Raw genomic sequence first — 22028 nt, forward strand, 5'->3', positions numbered from 1 at the left:
ATGGGTAGAGATGATAGAGTTTTACGAAGAATAAAAAGAGGAAAACAAAAAGTGATAATTCTAAGATCGGTAAGAAAATGTTGAGGAGTAAGAAGGACGAATAGACAGGAAGAAGGATGATGAAGAGGAAGAAATAACTTTACTTGAATCAAGAACAGGAAGGGTGATATGGTGGGGGGAACCGAGGAAGAGTACAAAGTTGAAGAATGAGGAATGAAGATAGGAGAATGGAAGAATGGTATACGGAGATATAACAGAAGAAATAATGAGAGTCGATGGAAAGGAGACGAAAAAGAAGAAGGCCATAACAAGAGGAGGAAGATTCAGGCAAAATGATGGGGGAAAGAAAGATAAGGAAACAAAAAAACTAGAAGTGGAAAAGAATTCATGTAGATTACAATACTGGCTTATACACTCATATACAATAGTTTACAGTACAGCAAAATTATAGATGAATTTACATAATATGGACTGAGAAAATAATTATTGGACTCTATATGATATGAAAAAAGCAATTTGGAATAACTATAGATGATATTGTTAAGCATCTACATAAATTGGCGGAGCTTTGGACATATCGATGTCCCTTCTTCGGAAAGAATATTCAAAATATCCTTCCCACCAAATTATAATTATTTTCTACCAAAATGAGTGAGAATAAGAGATGAAACTAAGAAAGAGAGAAATAATAGAAGAACGAAAGGATAAGAGTAGCAGAAAAAAAGATGAGAGAAAAGAAAGATGAGAAGCGTGGATGAGCAGGAATGGAGGAGGACTACGACCAGATTCCATCAATTCACAGTTCAATTTCTCACCTCTCATAAGGAGAAGAGAAAAGAGTGAAAGGAGAATAAATGGAAAGTGAAGAAAGAGTAAGTAAAATATAAAGAAGACAATAGAAAGAGAGTATCAGGGAAGAAGAAGGAGGAGAACCACTATCTCCTCGTCCCCTGGAATTTGCCCCAAGATGCCCATGCCCTCTCTAATGGAGCACAGCCCTCTAATAACTTTGGCGTTGGCAGGCTGGAGGACTGACCACCGGCCATAACGATCAAAAAGCAATAAAAACTAATGTCGTCTAAACTTTTGCCCCCACCCCCAGACCCCTTCGAACCCCCTATAACCCCCTGGTACTCCAGAACCAATGTTCTCAGAAAGATAACATCGGAATCACGTATTGTCCCCACACAACATATTACAGCAGCTCTACCATCTCCCATCTCCAAACGAGCCGGCCAAACTTTTATGACAAGACCTATTGAGATTGGACGTTATTCCATGACTTTATGACTGGACAATAACCAGGTGAACCTGCATTGTCGAGGAGAGAAAATGGGGGCTTTATAGTGAAAGTTGTCAAGAACAGAAAGTGCGTGCTTTATGACGAAAGTTTTGTACAAGAGATTCATTGGAATGATTTCTCTGTGGGTTCAATGTTCGGATGATGAGCAAGGAAACTTATAGTGGAAGATATATGGGATAATTATTATTTAACGAAAATCCTAAATGAATTCTGTAAATCACCCCAAAGACTTCTGCTACTGCAGACATTGACAACAGGGTTAACAGCTAGATGGAAATTTGATGAGAACTACTATCCAAAAATTAGTTGCCAGCCCGGGAATCGAACCCGGTACCTCCCAATTGCTAGTCAGGAATGCTTACCCTTACACCAAACTGACAATCTCTGGACAGCAGCGCTCATTTTATACGAAGCCATAGCGGCCAACCAGTTACAGATGGAATTAAATAAAGAATGCATTTATTCAAAAATTTGAGTATCCAGAGAATGCCAGTTTGGTGTAAGGGTAAGCATTTCTGACTAGCAATTGGGAGGTACCGGGTTCGATTCCCGGGCTGGCAACTAATTTTTGGATAGTAGTTCTGATCGTATTTCCATGTAGATGTTAACCCTGCTGTCAATGTCGGCAGTAGCAGAAGTCTTTGGGGTGATTTACAGCATTTATTTAGGATTTTCGTTAAATAATAATTATATATTAAGAAATGCATTCTCTATTTAATTCCATCAGATATATGTGAAGTTATAGTTGAATATGGAAGTTGTGTATACTTTGGTTCAATGAGAAACTTTTGTTTCAAATGCTGTTGAAAATAGGTAACCATTGAAGAAGTTCTGATGAATTTGAGTCAGTTCTAAATATAAAGTTAACTTGCCTCATTGTTGTAATACCAAGTTAGATATAACCTACTCTTGATTGTTCTATACAATACAAAGCTAGGAATATTCTTATCCTGAATGTTCCATGTTATGATAAGCTGAAGGTAAATTTAATAATGGCTATAAGTTGAGCACTATGTGTGGAATACAGTAATTTATCATGCAGAATTGTTTACGACTACAATTCACTAATTCACAGTTCATCTTGAGCTACTTTAAAACTCCGAAAAATCTTGATTTTCAATCAATTAATACAATATTGGGAAGTTGTAGTTGATTTAATAAATCTCACAATGTTTTCATGATTGGATCCCTTATTACAGAATCAAACTTCTTATTCCAGTAAACTATCAATAATAATTAATAGAAACGACTCGTCTCACAACTCTGTATAAAATTCTCCCACAACGACTTGTCCCAGAACTCTTTATAAAATAACAAATATCCTTTCCAAAGAGGGACATTGATATGTCCAAAGCTCCGCCAATTTATGTAGATGTATAACAATATTATCTATAGCTATTACCAATTGCTTTTCTCATATCATATGCAGTTTAAAAAATCATTTTCTTAGTCTTTATTATGTAAATTCATCTATAATCTTGCTGTATTGTAAGCTATTGTATGTAAGTGTAGAAGACAGTATATATTGTAATCTACATAAATAAAGTAATCAATCAATCAATCAAACTCCCGGTTTATTGAAATATTTTAGTAAATAGGTTTGACTTCTCTAGTTTACTCTGTAGTTAATTATATGTGGTTAATCAATATGATATGAGTACCGATAAGTTGCTTTAAGTAAATTGATCAGTACAGATTACAGTGGAGTAGTATCATTTTGGAATGAGATATAATTGATATATCTTTCACATGTAATTATTACATATGAAAGGGAAGTAATATCTCTATCAAGGCAAGACTCCACTGTACCTTTTTGTAAAAAATCAATCTATCAACGATTGATTTATTCAACCTATTCCAAATCGAAAACTTTTCCAACAGAAATAATCCAACACTTACCCGCCATTTCTATTGAACTGCTACTCCACAAACACTACATTAACGAAAGTAAACTTTGCACGAGTTTCAAAACTGGAGAATCCATTGGAACAGATTACAACATTTGCACAAAACAAAGCCAAAAATCCTGGAAGCTGGCGCTCTTCCGGGGAGGATGGAAAAACATCAACATGAACAGAAATCAAAGTACAACAATGTGAAAATCCCGCGAAATCTGGATAATGCTAATGACAGCAGCGTGTAAACGCACTGAATTTCCATAATGGGCAGAGCGTGTGTGAGGAACAAAGATAGAAACAAAAAATGTGGGTTGAAGGATGTGGAGCGTGGAGAGAATTATCAGATTTATAATAGTAGTATCATTTTAGAATGAGATAAAGGAGGATTGAGAAAAAAACTTGCATATTCATAACGTTGAGTCATAATAATTGTTCAAGACAATGACAAAAAAGTTGTATTTCTCAGTAAATTCAATTTTCCAAGGGATTCATATGATTATATGACTTGAAGGTCTGTAGGTAAGAAATCTGATTTGAGGGATTCGAAACTGTCAGGAGATTTGATGTATACTCATCTATTTCACTATCCATGACGAACTGCAAGTTAACATTTCAATTTTGAAAACTATTTAATGGATTCGAAAATCCAAAGGCGCTCCATACGAGTGTACAAGTTTTCAATAACTTCTATTCAAAAACTTGACTATTGGGTCGTCAAAAATTGATAATATACAATGTATACGTTTTGGATGTGAACTATTCTATGCTTTTCATCTTCATACAATAGCATTTACAAATGAGACAGGTGTATGACAAGATGCTCCAAATGAATTCAGTTGATGACCATATTTGATTGAGAAGAATAAATTGATAGATTTAATATCTGCTAAGATTGGACAAGAAGAAAGAAAAAGACAAAAAAAATTAAAAAGAGTCAATGAAAAAGATGGGAAATATCGGAAAATAGAAGAGGAGGGAGTGTGGAGAATATAATAAAAACTATGGGTAGTGGAATGAGTACAACATAAGCTACTCATTCTGCTACTGCTGTAGGCAATTATTATAGTTACGAAATGAATCCAAGAACACACACTATTACGAGGAAGAAATTTCTTGCAAAGACAAAATATATCAATTTCGATTTTAAGGCATTCATTTTTGCAGGCCCAATTATATATCATACACAAAATTGTGACAATCGTGATAATATTGTGACTGTGAAGAAATTGAAAAGGTAAAGTCATTGAAGTACTTGGGTTTAACTTATGATGAGAAAATGTCATGGAAAACTCATATTCAAAATTTGCATGTAAATGTTAGAAGATCAATAAGAAAGTTCTATTTCCTGAGAAGCATCTGCGATGAGCAGCTAATGAAAACATTGTATTATGCTCTCATACACTCTCAATTACAGTATGGTTTGGTATGTTGGGGTGGAACTTTTAAAACTATTATTAATAGGTTAAGAATAACCCAGAATCATTATATAAGATTGATAATGTTTAAAAAGGTAAGAGAGAGTTCTTTTCCTTTGTATGCGAATTTGAAAATAATGCCTATCCAATATTTATTAGTTTTTAAAGTTTTAAAATTGTTTTATTTGAAAAGCGGAAACTGTGGTACGGGAAATCTTTATTACAATATGAGAAGCGTTAACCAGCTACTGTGTAGGACACCAAAGGTGAGCAGGGAAATTTTTAGGCACTCGTTTATGTACTTAGGATTTTATATTTACAATAAATTGCCAATTGAATTGAGAAGGTGTGATTCCTATATTATCTTTTGTGAGAGAGCAAAGAGCTGGTTATTCACAGTGAACGACGTATGGATGGTTAGAAATGTTGTTAGATAATGGTGCAGGTTGAGCTAGCATTGTTCAACGGCACCATTCTCATGAAAATATTATTATTCAATTGAATCACTATTCCACTAAGGCATGTTCGGTATTATATTAATTATTACATTCAAATGCATTTCATTTATTCCAGTTTTTGGTTTTCTGGGCTGTTTCAATTTATTTGTTTTTTTATCTCATGCGCTACAGGCAGTGGTTTCAGTATTGTTTTAGCAATCTTAATCACCTAGACTAGACTCACAGCTTTTATTTTTATTTTTTTTCATACAAGTTTATTCTTATTCTTATTTTTATTATTTATTATTTAAGTTGATAATGTTTTTACCTTGTTAATTATACTTTGATTATCTGATCACACAACTGGATACGTGATCAGTATAATTTCTAAGATACTATTTAATTTCTACTTTTGTAATTTGTAATTTGAGGAGGAAATAAATTCATTTATTCATTCATTCATTTAATTATGGACTCAAGAAAGGACCATTGTGAAAATTTGAGGAAGGAGCAGAGCAGAGGAAAATTAAAGATGAACGAAGGGAAACCAAGAAGTTGAAAAAACTTGAATAAATGCAAGAAGCATGGAAGAAATAGAGCGAAAACCGAACATGGTTCAATAAGAAAACAAAAAGCAAGGGAGTACTGGAAGAACAGTGGGTGATGGAGAGTTGAAAAGGGCGAAATTGAAGAGGAAACTCAAGAGGACAGGCGAATAAAAGCGAAAAGAGGAAAAACTAATGGGATAAAAAAATGATGAAACTGAAAATGGAGCGTAGTGGCAGTGAATATTCGTCAGAAAAACACAGACTGAAAGAGGCCCTAAACGGATTAATCTATTTATTATGCAAATAAACACACAAAGCGAATAGAGAGTGCAGATTATGATGAACACGGTGGAAGGGGGAACAGTGGCGCCGGGAATGGATAGCGTACGAAAGGGGAACTAAAGGTCAGTGGTCAGGGGTATGCTGTTATTGGATGAGAATGATAATTATTGTGACAGTATTCGGTCATACTTGAATGCAATTGGGTTCTATGGTCACATATACGATGAAATTCTCGTGGTCCTCTGATAAGAATGATTAATATGAATGAAATTTTGTGGCTGTTGTCAAGTTCCTGAATAGGAATGAATAGTAGAGAACTAGACTTGAGTAAAAAACACAATAAAGACTATCAAGTAATTTTTATTGTAGTGATGTTTTTTTATCTAATAATTAGAAGTCCTAATAAAAAGGATGAATAGACTTGAGTATTATATCTCGGGAAAACTTTTCATCAAGTTGGACAATATATCAATATATCATTATTTGTTTTGCATCAACTTGTGCATATAGGTATTAGATAAAGGTGTGCAAATTAAGGAAACAATTTTCAAGTGAAATTTGAAAGAAACGATACAGATAGTCTCTGCTTGTGCGTTGAGTTCCCACAGAATTATCAATCATGAATCACCTTTGAAATATGCTGGAAGTCAAGAGAAAAATGTTTATTCGACTCGATAGAACGATCTGAGAAAAATGAACCACTAGTTTCTTTATGTTGTGAACAATCAATCAAACCCTAGAATTATACAGATACGACTATTTCCAATTTCAATAATGATACTTTCTAATATACAGTATTGAAGAAGGTGTAGAGAACATGGAACTCAACACATTCGGATCGATCAAGGAGATTTGCAATCGAGAAAAACTGAGAATCATATTTGGAAGCAAGTTTGTTGAAGGAAAAAATAGAATATTGGACATAGAGAAGTGGGCAGAGAAGGAAAGGTTGATAACATCAATTAGAATTAGAGATGAAAATACTATAGAGTGTAAGATCGAATTCACTATTAAAGAAGAGCAAGAAGGAACAAAATAGATACATAGACAGATTTTATTTTTCAATAGGCTTGTCGCCTATGGTAACATGGTTACAATAATAATAAAAGATTCACAAATCATCTTAAATGATAACACGGTTACCAAATAGAGAAAGTGATGAAGAGAGATGTGCAAAATGTATAGCCTACAGAAAAGCAATCAAAAGATGTGTAAGTGCAACCCATTCTGCATAGTAAAGTTCATATAAAGTACACCTACAGGTCATATACGAAGCCTGCACTAAAACACACTCTATACACCACACTTTATTACGACCTCACTTGTATTCAGGTTCCTTCGACCAGAAAATCTCGACCTTTTGTTACAAATAGCGACCGAATAACCAACCATCAGACGTTGCGTTATTTTTAACGTTTATTGTCTGGTGGGATTAACTCTGGTCTGTCAGTATTGTTTGAACAGAGGAAATTGTTGTTATGTATATGGATTACTGACAGAATAAAGTGGAATTTGTATAGAAGAGGTACGGAAATTATTCACGCTTTTCAGCTGCCCAAAGGCCGCATAATTTCTCGCATCGTGAATTTTCCACATGAAGAAAAGCGGCAAATGCTGCTTAAAAGCCCGGAATCGAGTGTGTTTCCAGAGTATGATTCGTTAAATAGATCTGGATTATTCAGGTATTCAATTCTGAGTCAGTAATCATGAACATATAGCAATGGTAATCGAGTAATAATTGTTCACTAGAAAGATCATGCGATCATCAGAGTAGTGCTAGCTGTTTTAGTGAGAGTTGATGTCTGAGGCTCTTTGGTGGAAAGATGACTTCCATATGAATGATTCCCATATGGATGATTTTCAGAATCTAATTTTTACAGATTCTCCCCAGAAGACAAATTGGAAAAAAATCATTTTTCAAGGGCCGTATGTATGAACTAATTTCAGGCCCATAACAGCTTATATCCTCAACTTTGAATAAACAGACTGGAGATACAAACTATATCCTAAACTTTGATTAAACAGACTGGAGATACAAACTATATCCTAAACTTTGAATAAGCAGACTGGAGATACAAACTATATCCTAAACTTTGAATAAACAGACTGGAGATACAAACTATATCCCAAACTTTGAATAAACAGACTGGAGATACAAACTATATCCTAAACTTTGAATAAACAGACTGGAGATACAAACTATATCCTAAACTTTGAATAAACAGACTGGAGATACAAACTATATCCTAAACTTTGAATAAACAGACTGGAGATACAAACTATATCCTAAACTTTGAATAAACAGACTGGAGATACAAACTATATCCCAAACTTTGAATAACAGACTGGAGATACAAACTATATCCTAAACTTTGAATAAACAGACTGGAGATACAAACTATATCCTAAACTTTGAATAAACAGACTGGAGATACAAACTATATCCTAAACTTTGAATAAACAGACTGGAGATACAAACTATATCCCAAACTTTGAATAAACAGACTGGAGATACAAACTATATCCTAAACTTTGAATAAACAGACTGGAGATACAAACTATATCCTAAACTTTGAATAAACAGACTGGAGATACAAACTATATCCTAAACTTTGAATAAACAGACTGGAGATACAAAATATATCCTAAACTTTGAATAAACAGACTGGAGATACAAACTATATCCTAAACTTTGAATAAACAGACTGGAGATACAAACTCGTTCATTTAGCTCATGGTCCATTTGATTGATAACTTGATCCTCGATTACAATCAGCACGAATTTGGATTCCTGATAGAAATATAAATATAAAGGGGGAGTTGAAAATTGTGGAGACGGAAAACAGAAATTAAGAAAATGAATGAAGGAAAGAGTGATCAAAGCAACCCAGACGCACTTAACTTGTCACCGCTTCAACTTAAAACTTCAACTTAGAACTTGTTGAAAGCCTTCTAACAAGAACGTTCCTCAAATACTTTCAAGTAGTGTTCTTCTCACAAAGCTTTCCACTCTTGAGCTCAAATAATGACGGTTTCAGTTGCCCAGACTTCAACACAAGAATGGTAGAGGAATAGAATCAAAGGCTAACTTTATACAGACAGTTCATCGCAGTTCGAGAATCTCAAGTCAGTTAGTGCAGTTCACAAGATTTTCAGATTGAGAATAAAATAAGAAGAATGATTTGAGAAGACAGGAAGAGTCCAAGGATTGATTATGCTGGAAGATAAAAATATTTCATGGAGATTTCAAGACTGGGGTTTTAACTTTATTAGAGAAAGAGGTCGTTCCTGCATTCATAATTTCTTGAGAGCTGTTGTATTATTAGCCGTTTTGTTGTTGATTGCTATGTATGATTTATTCATAGCTTTTTAGTTTTTGATAAAGGCAATTGAAATGATATTGGTTTCTAATTACGGCTTGGGAATTGAAAGAGGTTTTCTGTTCGACAATAGTAGCTGAATTAATTGGTTCCTCATCAGAATTTAGGAGCTACAAAAGATTATCTATTTCTTGAGCTATCAAGGCAATTAGTGTCATATCATGCAGAAACTTAGTGATTTTGAAGTGCACGGAGTGTGTAATCAAATGGATCTATAGAAGCTATGGAGTACCTTGATCTGAAAGGATTGAGGATTAAAGGGGAAGACTAATTGTTATTCAATGGTGTTTTATATGTGGAGGAGCTTTGATTATCATAAGCATGACGAATCCCTTTCAGAGATTATTCATTTTTATGAAGTGAATGAATTTCCTTACACCAACATGTTTCATTCTTACGAACCAAACAATAATGGAGTTGAGCTTCTCTATTCCCTACCAGGGTACACTATGAATTTAAGAATTCTAGTCTTATCACAAACTTTTACGTTAACTGCAATTCAAGGGCATTTCTATTATTGAGTGAATGAAAATTTTCTTTCTTAAGAAAAAAAGATTTGCTTTTGCTGACGCAATTGAAGCTACGAAGATCACAGAATATTCCCCCAAACCCCCTTAGAAACGACGCTATTCAGCATATTTTTATGAAACCTTCAGCACTTTGCAGACGGGGAACATTTTAACAATTTCTACAACATGTCTATTTCATCATATACATGAAAAATTAACTAGTATTTTTATTCGAAATCAAAGCAAAGAACATTACAGAATATTCTCCCAAACCCCCTTAGAAATGACGCTATTCAGTATATTTTTAAAAAAACCTTCAGCACTTTGTAGACGGGGAGCATTTAAACAATTTCGACAACATGTCTATTTCATCATATACATGAAAAATTAACTAGTGTTTATATTCGAAATCATAGCAAAAAGCATGACAGAATATTCTCCCAAACCCCCTTGGAAACGATGCTATTCAGCATATTTTTATGAAACCTTCAGCACTTTGTAGACGGGAAACACTTTTGAAAACATGTCTATTTAATCATCATGAACATGAAAAATTGACTGGTGTATTTTTTTCGAAATCATAGCAAAATAACTTCGAACTTGTGCTAACAGAATAGAGCACAGCGAAGGAATGTTTCAATTCTACATTCAACACCCATTTTATTTCTTACAATCAACTCAGCAAAATTATACTCAGGCATATTATATCATTATTCAACCCTGTCCTTCTTTGACAGCGAAGAGAATATTGCTTTCTTTCTTGACATTTTCAATTCATTCATGTGTTTTGCAAATAAATTGAATTTTAACTTGAGTAATTTTGAGTGGAAACCCTACCTGCAACATCCAATGTAGCGTTGCGGCTGACGGCATAGCCGGCGGCGTTCCTGGCCACACACCAGTACACCCCAGCGTCCGACTCCTTGCGACCGTTGACGACCCGCAGGAAGAAGAGACTGCCTGCAGGGAGCAGTACGCGGTGCGCCGCAGACGAGGCGGAGGGTCGTAGTAGCTCGCCGTCCTTGTACCACTCGACGGAGGGCGCCGGGTTGCCCTCGGCCTTGCAGTTCAGTGTGGCCGGGTCGTGGCGGGGCACCACTAGGTCGACAGGGTGCTCTGTGATGCGGGGGGCGCGCTGGTGGCCTGGTGACAAAGAAAAAGTGAGGTTAGGTTTGATGGGAATCATGAACATTCATTTGCCTTGACATCATATTCATAGTATATTTTTGAAAGGAATAACTAGTACCCTTATTTTATATCATTTCTGACAAATTCAGATTTAGATGAACCTGAAATAAGCGAATAAACGTGTGGATAAACCTGTAATAAAAGAATTACCTGAAATAATCAAGTAGGTAGTGTCCTGTCAAAATATTTAAATAGTCTACAAGATATTATAGGAAACATCTATTTTTTCGCGAAATACATCACAGAAAAATACAATTCTATATTCAATCGGGCAAATTACATTGTACTGTACATTTCAAACTGGTATATCCTATCATAATATTAAATTTATCCCACCTCCATGTGAACCTTATAAATTGGTTATTCATGAACCTGATCTCTTATAAACTTCTCAAGGACCTTATATCATAGGAAACTCACATGAACCTATAAATCCATGATATAAACCACATATGACCAAGTTTAAACTCATGTTCCAAAACAATCCGCCTTTTTTGCATTCGTTTGAAAATTGAAACGATGATCAACGTTTTGTAATCAGATTTATGGCTTTTGACTAGATTTACTTGCTATGAGTGAAACACGGATGATGAAAGTGATGATTATCGATGAATAACTGTTAAAAATTCTGGACACCAACGTACGGAGCTGGTTTGGTGGAACACTCATCAATAAATAAAACATTGAAATTATAACTGAAGAATTCACTTGAAACTGATATCATTCACATAAGCAATCAATCTGAACATAAAAATAGTATTGTGCCAAAATTTTTTATTTTTTCGAAATTATAACTTTTCCAAGATAAAATTTTATTAGAGTGCTGGATTAACGTTGTGATTTTCTCACGGTATCGGAGTAGTTTTATGATGTCATTCCGCACATTACGTAATTAAATTCTGATATTTCCTCTATTGTTTTCAAACATTTTCCTAGAGTACTTAAAATTGTTGTAAACGCAAAATCATCATAAAAAATCAGTTGAACGTCCATTCTATTGCTGAGTCTTCTACTTTGATCGAGAGAATTTTCCTGTATTCTGTCTTTGTTAGTTGTATTCCTTTCTCGTTCTATTGAGGGAAATTATTGTCGTCCCCACCACGTCCTTTGTAATTTGGTATTTTCTAATGCATAATATTGCCAGCCCTGATACCTATTTTTGATCCTGATTCGGTCGACTTGGAGACCTGAACAAGAGACCGCTTTTATCTTCTGTAGAGTACAGACATGTTTTCTGAGCTTAATTATTTATTGGCCTGATTGAATAATGTCTTTTCCAGACAGTTTTTTATTCTCTCCTGGAGACTAAAATTATATTATTGGGAATCATTTATCCCATCAGTTTTGAAATCGCTAATCCGTCTATTAAATTATTAATGGCATAGTTAATTTCCATTCAGAGCAATACATTCCATTTCTGTTCTGGAACAATCTCTGATAGTTTTCCCAACAATAATGCCTGATAGGAAAGTTTAATCCATGAGTATTGTGCACGAAGCCCTAATCAGCTACCCAAGAATTTTAGTGTATAAATAAAGAAGTTATGGAAAACAGCTTATAAGAATCTCTAAAAAATCGCACAGCTGAGTGAAGGAAAAATACGACTCGCGCAGAAGTTCTATTCCTCTCAAGATTGAATATTTTATAGTATTGTTGTATTGTCTTTATTTTAATCATTTTGATATTACAGGTAACAACCCCTGATTTAACAATTCTTCGTTTTCAAATATTTTATAACTCAATTTTGTAGTCTTACATCTGAGATGTATGACAATATACTAATGTAAAAGGAAGTGATACTAAATGGAGTATCTTCCTATGGTCTCTTAAAGACATATTGTATTTGGTCTCTTAAAGACATGTGTATTCGGTCTCTTAAAGACAGATTGATTATTAGATTATCCATGTAAAGATGTATTTTGTAATATTCTCTATATTATTCTCATTATTATAAGAGCAGTCAGTCAACCGCATATCTATGTTTTTAATTCCAAGACCCTCAAACCACTAGAATTAGGATCACATTATTGATCAGATAAAAATCCGCAGATCTCAGGGTCTAGCACAATTTCAACAACTAAGCCTTCTCCGACAAAATCATTTGTCACCAGGAGTTCGGTTTAGTATTGTGTTCATATTTTTAGATTGAATATTAATATTCCCCTTGTATTTTTTTGAGCAGATGAATTTTGATTGCACTAGGTGTCAAAACTCCAAAACCGTAGAAACCAATACGAAAAAACAAAACAATTTCACATTACAGTTTTGTTGTGATAATTTTCCATAATGAATACACAAATTGAAATTAGAAAAAAAAAATTGAATTAAAAAGTGGTTGACAATTTCAATTTGTGTTTTCATAAAAACAATTTCAGTTTCCGATTTTATTGATTTAGTGCTGAGTTTCTGGTTCTTTGATGAGAGGAATATACCCTACACAATTTTGAAGATGAGCTGATGAAATACCATTCCGAGTGCTGGTGACAATATCCTCCCATATCTATTATTGATAAGCGGCATCATATTAATAGCATCCTCGCAGATCTCAATGATAAATCGCTTGGGATGATGCAGCCGTGAAGATTGCCCGGCGAGTCTGTCTGATAAGAGGAAGACCACGAGAATAATGGATAAGTTCCCCCAAGGTTATCTCAGGTAGTTGAGCAGGTTGTTAGCGGCAGAGAAAAATGAAGTGGAACCAGGGGATGAAGTGGGGGAAATGATAAATGATTGGAAGAGGGGAATGAAGATTGTGGAGGACGCACGGGTGCATGTGCTTGGTTGTGTGGAGAGGGGATTGAGAAGAGGGGAGTATGACAATGTGGCCGTGGAAGAAGGAAAATTGAAGGAGGAAGTGGAAGAGAAAGAACGAAGAAAAGCTGTGGAACAGGATGACTAAAATGTTAATTGTTGAGAAAGAATTAGAAGATGAAGAGGAAAGACGAAAGAGGAAAGAGGAGGGAGGAAAGAGGAAAGAGGAAAGAGGAAAGAGGAAAGAGGAAAGAGGATGATGCAAAGATCAGGTAACAAGGTAAGTTCAATACAATTGAAAGTCAAAGTTGAAAGAGTTGAAATAATATAAATTTCAGTAACCGAACAGGAAAATAAATGAAAGACTGTGAAGGAATAAAGGAATTAGAGGTGAAGAGAAGAAACAAGAAAACGAGAGGAAGGGATAAGAAATGAATGTTGATATAAGTAGCAAATGATGAGGAAAAAGAATAAGGATTGAAGAATTGGAAGAATATGAACTGAACGGAAAAAAGCGAAAACTGCAAAAGAGCTAGAAAAATTGACGAAGAAGCTGGAGAATGGGAGAAAGACAATGATTCAATAAAGAAGAGAGCGGAGAGCAGGAAAAATCAGTAGAAGAGGAGAGGAATCAATGGGAAATGGAAATGAAGGCGATGATTGAATAGAGAAGATTAGGAGAAATAGGAGTGAAAGAGGAGAAGGATCAAGAAGTGTAACTATATTGATTGCAGGAGAAGCATGGCGAGAGATAATAAGGGAATAAAATTATTTGAAAAACATAAATTTATGGGGAAAAAAGTATAGAACCTGAAAAATTTAGATGAATATAATGTAGAGACAAACATGAATAATATAAATTGCAATCACAACTGAAAGAGAGAGAGAGAACGATAAAAAGAAAGAAGAGGAAGTGGAAAAAAGAAGCTAGATCGGTGGAATAAAAAAGTAAAGTGAGAAAGAAAATTATTTTGTGCTGAGAATAAGAGCATGTGTGTGTGTGTAAGCAAGGGGAGATTGAATTGAAAAGTAGCGAAAAAGTGATAAGGAACATACAGCAGTTGGAGAAATGTCGTTTGCAGCATTCCGGCAAATAAAACATGTGCGGTAGGAAAGATTCAATCAGAACTCCACCACATGTTCCTTATTCATCTGGTGAGTTCCATCTTGCTGTATGAATTAGTGATAAGGAAGGATCTGGCATATGATTAGAGTTGAATACAGGAGTGGTTATAATGTGACTGCTGTATGTAGAGTACTGTTGACATCTGTGAATATTTCAAATGCATGTTTGGCGAGTATGGAATCCACTATTTGTTCAGTTATAAAGTTTTCTAACCATTCTATTCACTTTGAATATATTTTACATTATTGAAAGAACGTATTACTTCAGGGCTACTCAGTCTGTTAGTTGAAAAATAATAGCATAATACCCTTTTTGAAAACGTTGTTATATAAATTAACAAAGAAAAAAACAATTTATTTTTCAACTTCACTTCACTAAACAACAAAAAAAAACGAAAAAAGGTTTTTTCAACTTCACTTCACTCTTCACCATTAAATAAATGAGTATTCAATTTTCATGGATTGTAGACATGTCAGTTCAATGTTCAATTACATATTCTGATTACAAAAAATGTGTAAATCGTTCCAGGAAGAACTAAATGCTATAGTGAGGTCCACGTTATAATGACAGTGGATGAAGATAGAAGAATAGCGATGCCGATTCTCCGCATTAATTAATTATATTTCTACACTGTCAAAAACATAATTGGCATTGTTGTGAACCTAGGAAGGGATAGTACCACCGGATTTGTCGAATGATAGACAAGGATAGCAAAACCAAAGTTGATTAAATACTGTCATTATAACGTGGGCCGCACTATAGAACAGTTTCTTTCTTTGACATACTGGTCAACTGGAGGAATATCCTGATGAGCTTTAAACATTTTTATATTTATTTTTTCAATTCCAATGTGTAATTTTGAGTTTTAAAAAGGTAGTGAACTCATCAATTTTCGTCTCTGATGAATCTATTGTACACAAATAAATTCCTTCAACAAGATATTGCATTGGAGCATTCTAGAATGTTGCAGAACACGACAACACGTGCCTCTGCTTTGTGACTTCTAAAATTCAGCAGATGTAATGTCAACCGATTTGAATTCATATTGCCATGTAAGACCCTTTCAAGAGCCGGATTAGCCGGATAATGCAGCTAGTTGTTATTAAACAGCAGCCACGTATTTCGCCTCGTCGGATTAGGCATTACTACTCACGTTCATTTGCAAACTCAGCTTTCCTTCCCTTTTCCCTGACTTCAACCTCCTTCACTTTTCCCTCCATCTCCTCTCTCTCTATTTCTTCTCATCTCTCTATCTCTCTTCCGTCTCTCCTTTCCAGTCCTTTTTCTCCCCTAACATTATTGTTGTTTTCTTTCTTTTCCTTCCTAAATAATATGCTCAAGTCTTCAAATTCAAGGTTCAAATCATCTGCAATATTGTAGCTGAAAACTAAATAACTTTATGTTAGAATACTTATTTTGAATATCAATTTTGTTGTTTTTCCACCAATACTGCATATACATTCTCATATTCAATAGTGAAGTTGTTTCTTTTCTGGCTCAAAATTTAGCAAAATTACTCAAAAATTCCCAATTTGTACAGATTTGAATAGAATATTTTTGTTTTTAATCAGTTTTCAAATATCAAAATTCAACATTTTTAGTTTAGTCATTAGTTTTGAAGTGGAAATTGGACTTTTTGAAGTGGAAGTGAAATCTTAACCTTATTCTTTTTGAAACTTTTATTTGTAAAAATTTGGGAGAAGACAGTTTTGGGTTATGCCTGTTGCCTTCTCCCAATCATATTATATTTATTATAATTATGATTTGTAATTGTCAATGAAATAAATAAATAAATAAATAAATAATTGTGATGTTCTGGAAGATGTGTGCATTAATCAATGGATATTTGGCTACTCTGATGCTATAGCTCTCAATTATTATAATTCCTATATTTCTGTCTTATCTAGGAAACTACAAACTGCTTCAGGAGTGAGAGAGTGAACGGAGTAGTGAATAGAAAAGTCAAACTCTAAAATTTATAGTTTTTATCCAATAAATGAGTAGTGAACACACTGATTTAAAATGAGTGCGTAAATCAGGAGAAGAATGCTAGTTCATCTTATCAATTTATTTTATAATGTGATAATGGTTTCAAGGCTCAAGCTGATTAGAACAAAACTCAGATAACAATAAATGTAAGATAAAAATGAAGTTATGACTAAAGAAAATTGAGTGGGATGTTAATAGTGAATGAAATAGTGGTTTTAATCAAATGTAGGTAATGAAGAAAGAAATGATTAGAAATGAATAACCCCTGGATAGGTTCAACCTGGCGCTGTATGATTTGGGCAAAAACCCTGACAGTTGAGATGAGACCGAATAATTGAGAAGAATATTCGGTGGTCACACCTCTCAGTTAGTAGAGCTCGCTCAAGCATTAATACTCCCAGCGACCAAATTATTGAATGTCACTGATCGCCAGACAGAAATGACTACTTGTTTTAATTGATAAAAAATTACAATTACATACTAATAACCAATCTGTAAATCCAGATTCAACCCTCGTAGAGTTTTCAATAGGAGAGTTCATTCACCAGAACCAAACCCAATTTGATTGATCCAAACGACCACAACATAATCTCTATTGTAGCTCAAGTAGTTCCCCCCTCCCAAGAAGTTCCTTACGATGCCCACAGAGATTCAACAAGACTGAAGATATTGTGAAATCTCAGTAGTGAATACCAAACTGGTCTCTTCTTCTTCTCCTTCACCTTTTTCATATTCTTCTTCTTCTTCTTCCCCTGCTTCTTCTTCCCTCACCTCCACCAAATCTTATTCTTCTTCTTATTTTTTCCCTTCTTCTTCTTCTTCTTCTCCTTTTTTCTTTTTCTTCTTCTCCTTCTTCTTCTACTACTTCGACTTCTACTTATACTTCTACTTCTACTCCTATTTCTACTCCTACTTCTTCTTCTCCTTCTTCTTCTTCTTCTTCTACTTCTACTTCTACTTCTATTCCTACTTCTACTTTTACTTCTACTCCTACTCCTACTTCTTCCCCTTCTTCTTCTTCTTCTCCTTCTCCTTCTTCTTCTTCTTCTTCTTCTACTCCTACTTCTACTTCTACTTCTACTCCTATTCCTACTACTACTTCTACTTCTTCTTCTTCTCCTTCTTTCTCTTCTTCTTCTTCTTCTGCTTCCCATTCTTCTCTTCTTTTCTACTCCTCCAATTCCTTTTTATACTTTTTGTCCTCCTATTTCTCCTTCTCCTCCTTCTCCTCCTCCTCCTCCTCCTCCTCCTCGATCCTCTCCTCCACCAACTCCCTCTCCTTCTCATCATCCTCCTCCTCCTCCCCTTCCTCATCTATTCTCTCCACAATCAACTCCCTTTTTTTCTCTTCCTTCTCCTCTATCCTCTCCAACATCAACTCCCTCTTCTTTTCCTCCTTCTCCTCATCCTCCTCCCCCATTCACTCCTCTCACTCCTCTTCCTCACAAATGTTTTGAAGAATCAACCCTCCTTGCAGCCTCCACACACACACAAGCGTCAAACAATTATTGTTCATCGTACAAGTTAAGGAGTTTGAAGGTGTTTTGAACGTTAGTGGATTTAATTTAGGGTACATACCACTCACGAGGGGGTATGTGGTTGCCAAAGGAGGGTTCACTGAGTGAAACGCATTATGTAAAACGGACTGATTAAATGTAGCCAAACCTCAAGAAGAAGATGAACACCTCGAAGGGGGCTCCAAGAAAGGAGGGTTAGAAGTGGGAGCTGATGTGGTGGAGACGTAAGAAATGAGAAGGAAATTCGATGAACGAGGAGAGATGAAAGAATAGAATAAGAAGGAAGTGGAACGATAGAATCCAAGAATAGTAAGTAGAATCATAGAGAAACAATAGCGTAAGTAGATATTCCATGGTAGAGGGCGATTACGTCGCAACTTTTACTGTTATCCCAAGCTGATTGCTGTCGATTATTGTTGATTTTTACTGTTTTGACCGGGTAAGAGTGTATGAACAGCACAATATGAAAGACTACCAGCGTCATAAAGCTTCACGGGAAAAAACTGCGTGGACTATAGGCTTGAGATAACAGTAAAAGTTGCGACATAAACGCCCGATACCATGGGATATCTACTTATGCTATTGTTTCTCTATGGAAGAATATAGTAAATGATAGAAGCATTGATAAAAAAGTAACTTTGTTACTATTGATGTATGTATTTGTCACTATTTAATCCAGGAGCACAGGTGAATAAAAAACAAAGAAATGGACGAAAATAAGAAGTAACAAGTAACAATTGTGGCAGAAACTTGGTTAAGTGGGAGGACGGGAAAAGATTAGAAACCAAAGTATAATAAAGTGTAAGTATAATATAGTAAATGGTAGGAGCATTGATAAAAAAGTAAGGGTAGAGTGGAAGAGGTAATCAAGAAATTAGAAGGAAGGAGAGATAGAAATGTGATAGATGGAGGAAAAGGGAAATTGAATTGATGAGATGAGGTTAACGAATGAATAAAAGTGGAAAAAGAGAGAAGAGAATAGAGGGAAGAAGACGTTGAGGAGTACAAGGGGATAGGAAAAGAGAGAGAGAAGAAATATAAGAGAAACAAATCAAGGAATGTATTACATTGAGGAAAGTGGAATAAGGGGAAAAATAAGATAGTTGATGAATGAGGAAAGAAGATGTGAATCAGGATGATACTGTGGGAGAAGTTCAAGTGAGAAATATAACTGTAAGTTGATATATTATAATAGAAATGTAAATATAAGACAAATGTAACTGTTGGTAAGGAACTAGTTGTAATCACTCGTATGTTTAAGCCTCGAATATGGAAACATTAAAGTGAAGATTTAAAGTACATTATAGTAGAGTTGGAATAGCTATGGAATAAAGAGGAAATTATCGGAGAAAAATTACTAATTACTAAGAGATGTATAGAGAGATCAATGAAGGGTCAAGAAGGAGGAAAATATTTATAACAGTATCAATAGCAATGGAAAACGATGAAGATAGAGAAAGTTACAAATAAGAATCATGAGAAGTAAGTTGAAAAGAGAGGGTAGTGCAGAGTAAGTAGAGAACAACCCTGTCTTGAAATGCAACTTGCAAGTTACATGAGAAAGGGGTGACTTTGAATCAGAATACATTCAGTATGGGATTCTTACAAGAGAACAAGGAGGAAACTCATCTTAGGGGAATGAAGTCTGCTTAAGATGAACACAACCACTGAAAAGCTCTGTTGGTCCCGCAGAATGGGGGAATACCATACCACTGTTCCTAGCAAGCTGGCCTGCCTTGTTCAATTTAATCATTTGATTTTGGGACTCACTATCGTGGTTGAGGGTTGGCTTTTGGGGTACATTACCAGATTGGGTGGAGTTTTGATTAAATCTCAAGTATCATTGATGATCTGGATTGGGATTTGGTAAGATGAGTTACTATACAGAAAGCTTATGAGGAATGTTTGGTTGGATTCTGAATATTTATGAGTCTTCATGAGTCGTGGGGGAATCAAGGTTGTAAGACATGCATTTCGTGTGAAAATTATTGGGGAAACAGCATTAAATTGTCTGTTCAATCCTTAGACCAGTTATAGAATAGACACGCTGGGAAGTCTAGCCTCTGAAGCCAACATCTACTGCCAAATCCACCCATCTTGACGTCACAACAGTGACGTCACGCATCGTATGGAAAACTTTCAGATTGTGTCTATTTCAGATTCATGGTGTTTTTTCAGGTTATTTCTAGCTACGGGCAAAAACGATATCGGCCAAGTTAATATAATGTGTTATGTGATATCGGCTTCAAAGTTATAATGTGTTTTGAAAATAATAAGGTACGGTAGCCTACAAAACTAATTCATTGTCATGCTGCAATGAGTTCACTTACATCATAATCAAGGATAATATTACAGTTACAACTTACAATATTCATGTGTATAAATTTCAACCTACGCATGAAAAGATATTCCACTTTTTTTCCTAAAAATTTCAGAGCAATTATATGCTGCGCAGGAGATGACCATTTTCATGAATAATAATTACATAAATAAACAACAATCTGCTATGGAAAACAAGCTACGTTCAACAAAAATGCATTGTTTAACAACAATGCAAGTTAAACACAACAAACACTTACACAACAAACTCAAAAAAGTTTTCTATAATTTCTATACGATGCGTGACGTCACTGTTGTGACGTCAAGATGGGTGGATTTGGCAGTAGATGTTGGCTTCATCGACTTTCATGAATATACAATGGGCCGTATCTATTCTATAACTGGTCTAAGGTTCAATCAACTGTGAAAATATCATAAAGAATCTTAAAGTTTCTTTGTTATTTCTGACCTTGATATTTCAAGACTTCAATACTCAGGACTCAATACTCGTTAGAATAACCTATTTCTTAGAAATTTCACAAAATTTGGTAGTAGGAGTAAAGCAGTTTGGGATAGTCCCGTTGCTCTCACCGAGTTATATCCATCCCATTATGATTTGTAATTACATTGATGAATCAATGACTTTATTACTCAACAATATCACATAAACGAGATTATGAATAATCCAATGAATGTCATGAAGATTACTTTTATTCGAAATAATTATATTCCATTCATGTATCAAGTCTTTGAGTATCCTGTTTGAAACATTTATCTATCTAGTGTCTAGGAATTATAATATGGGTATAATTTGTATCATATCTTGTAATCAATGAATTTATTACTAACAATATCACATAAACAAGATTATGAATAATCCAATGAATGTCATGAAGATTATTTTTATTCGAAATAATTATATTTCATTCATGTATCAAGTCTTTGAGTATCCTGTTTGAAACATTTATCTATCTAGTGTCTAGGAATTATAATATGGGTATAATTTGTATCATATCTTGTAGCTTTGTATAATTAATTGTGAACTTCGTTGCTATTTGAGATCTATCATCCACATGGAATCCAACAATAATAATCGTTTTTGAACAAGCCCTGTCTCGATAGAAACTTGGGCTATAATTATTTGAATACAAGCATAGAATATTGGTCACTCTCACAATCCTACTGGATATGAGTCAGCTAAGACGGCTTATGAAAGCAATTAATGTCAAAAATGTATACCGCATCAAGTACAAACTTTATGTTCGACCAATTCCGAAAGCCAATCCACTATCTGAAAATTGCTGAATTGGATTACAACATATCCCCTCTTTCTATGCTTTCAATTGGCAAAAACAAGGTTTGAAGT

At 34.7% G+C, this 22028-nt stretch overlaps 1 protein-coding gene across 2 annotated transcripts in view; it reads right to left on the reverse strand.

Moving 5' to 3' along the window:
• The window catches only part of LOC111056449 (roundabout homolog 2), a 365277-nt gene that overhangs the window by 150334 nt on the left and 192915 nt on the right, over positions 1 to 22028 (reverse strand). For both annotated transcript variants that reach the window (XM_039437188.1, XM_039437189.1), the window contains exon 2: positions 10610 to 10915. In XM_039437188.1, the coding sequence (XP_039293122.1) occupies positions 10610 to 10915 (306 nt within the window). The remainder of the gene's footprint in view (positions 1 to 10609; positions 10916 to 22028) is intronic.

This window comes from Nilaparvata lugens, chromosome 10 (assembly GCF_014356525.2).
Source record: "Nilaparvata lugens isolate BPH chromosome 10, ASM1435652v1, whole genome shotgun sequence".
NCBI classification, from domain to species: Eukaryota; Metazoa; Arthropoda; class Insecta; order Hemiptera; family Delphacidae; genus Nilaparvata; species Nilaparvata lugens.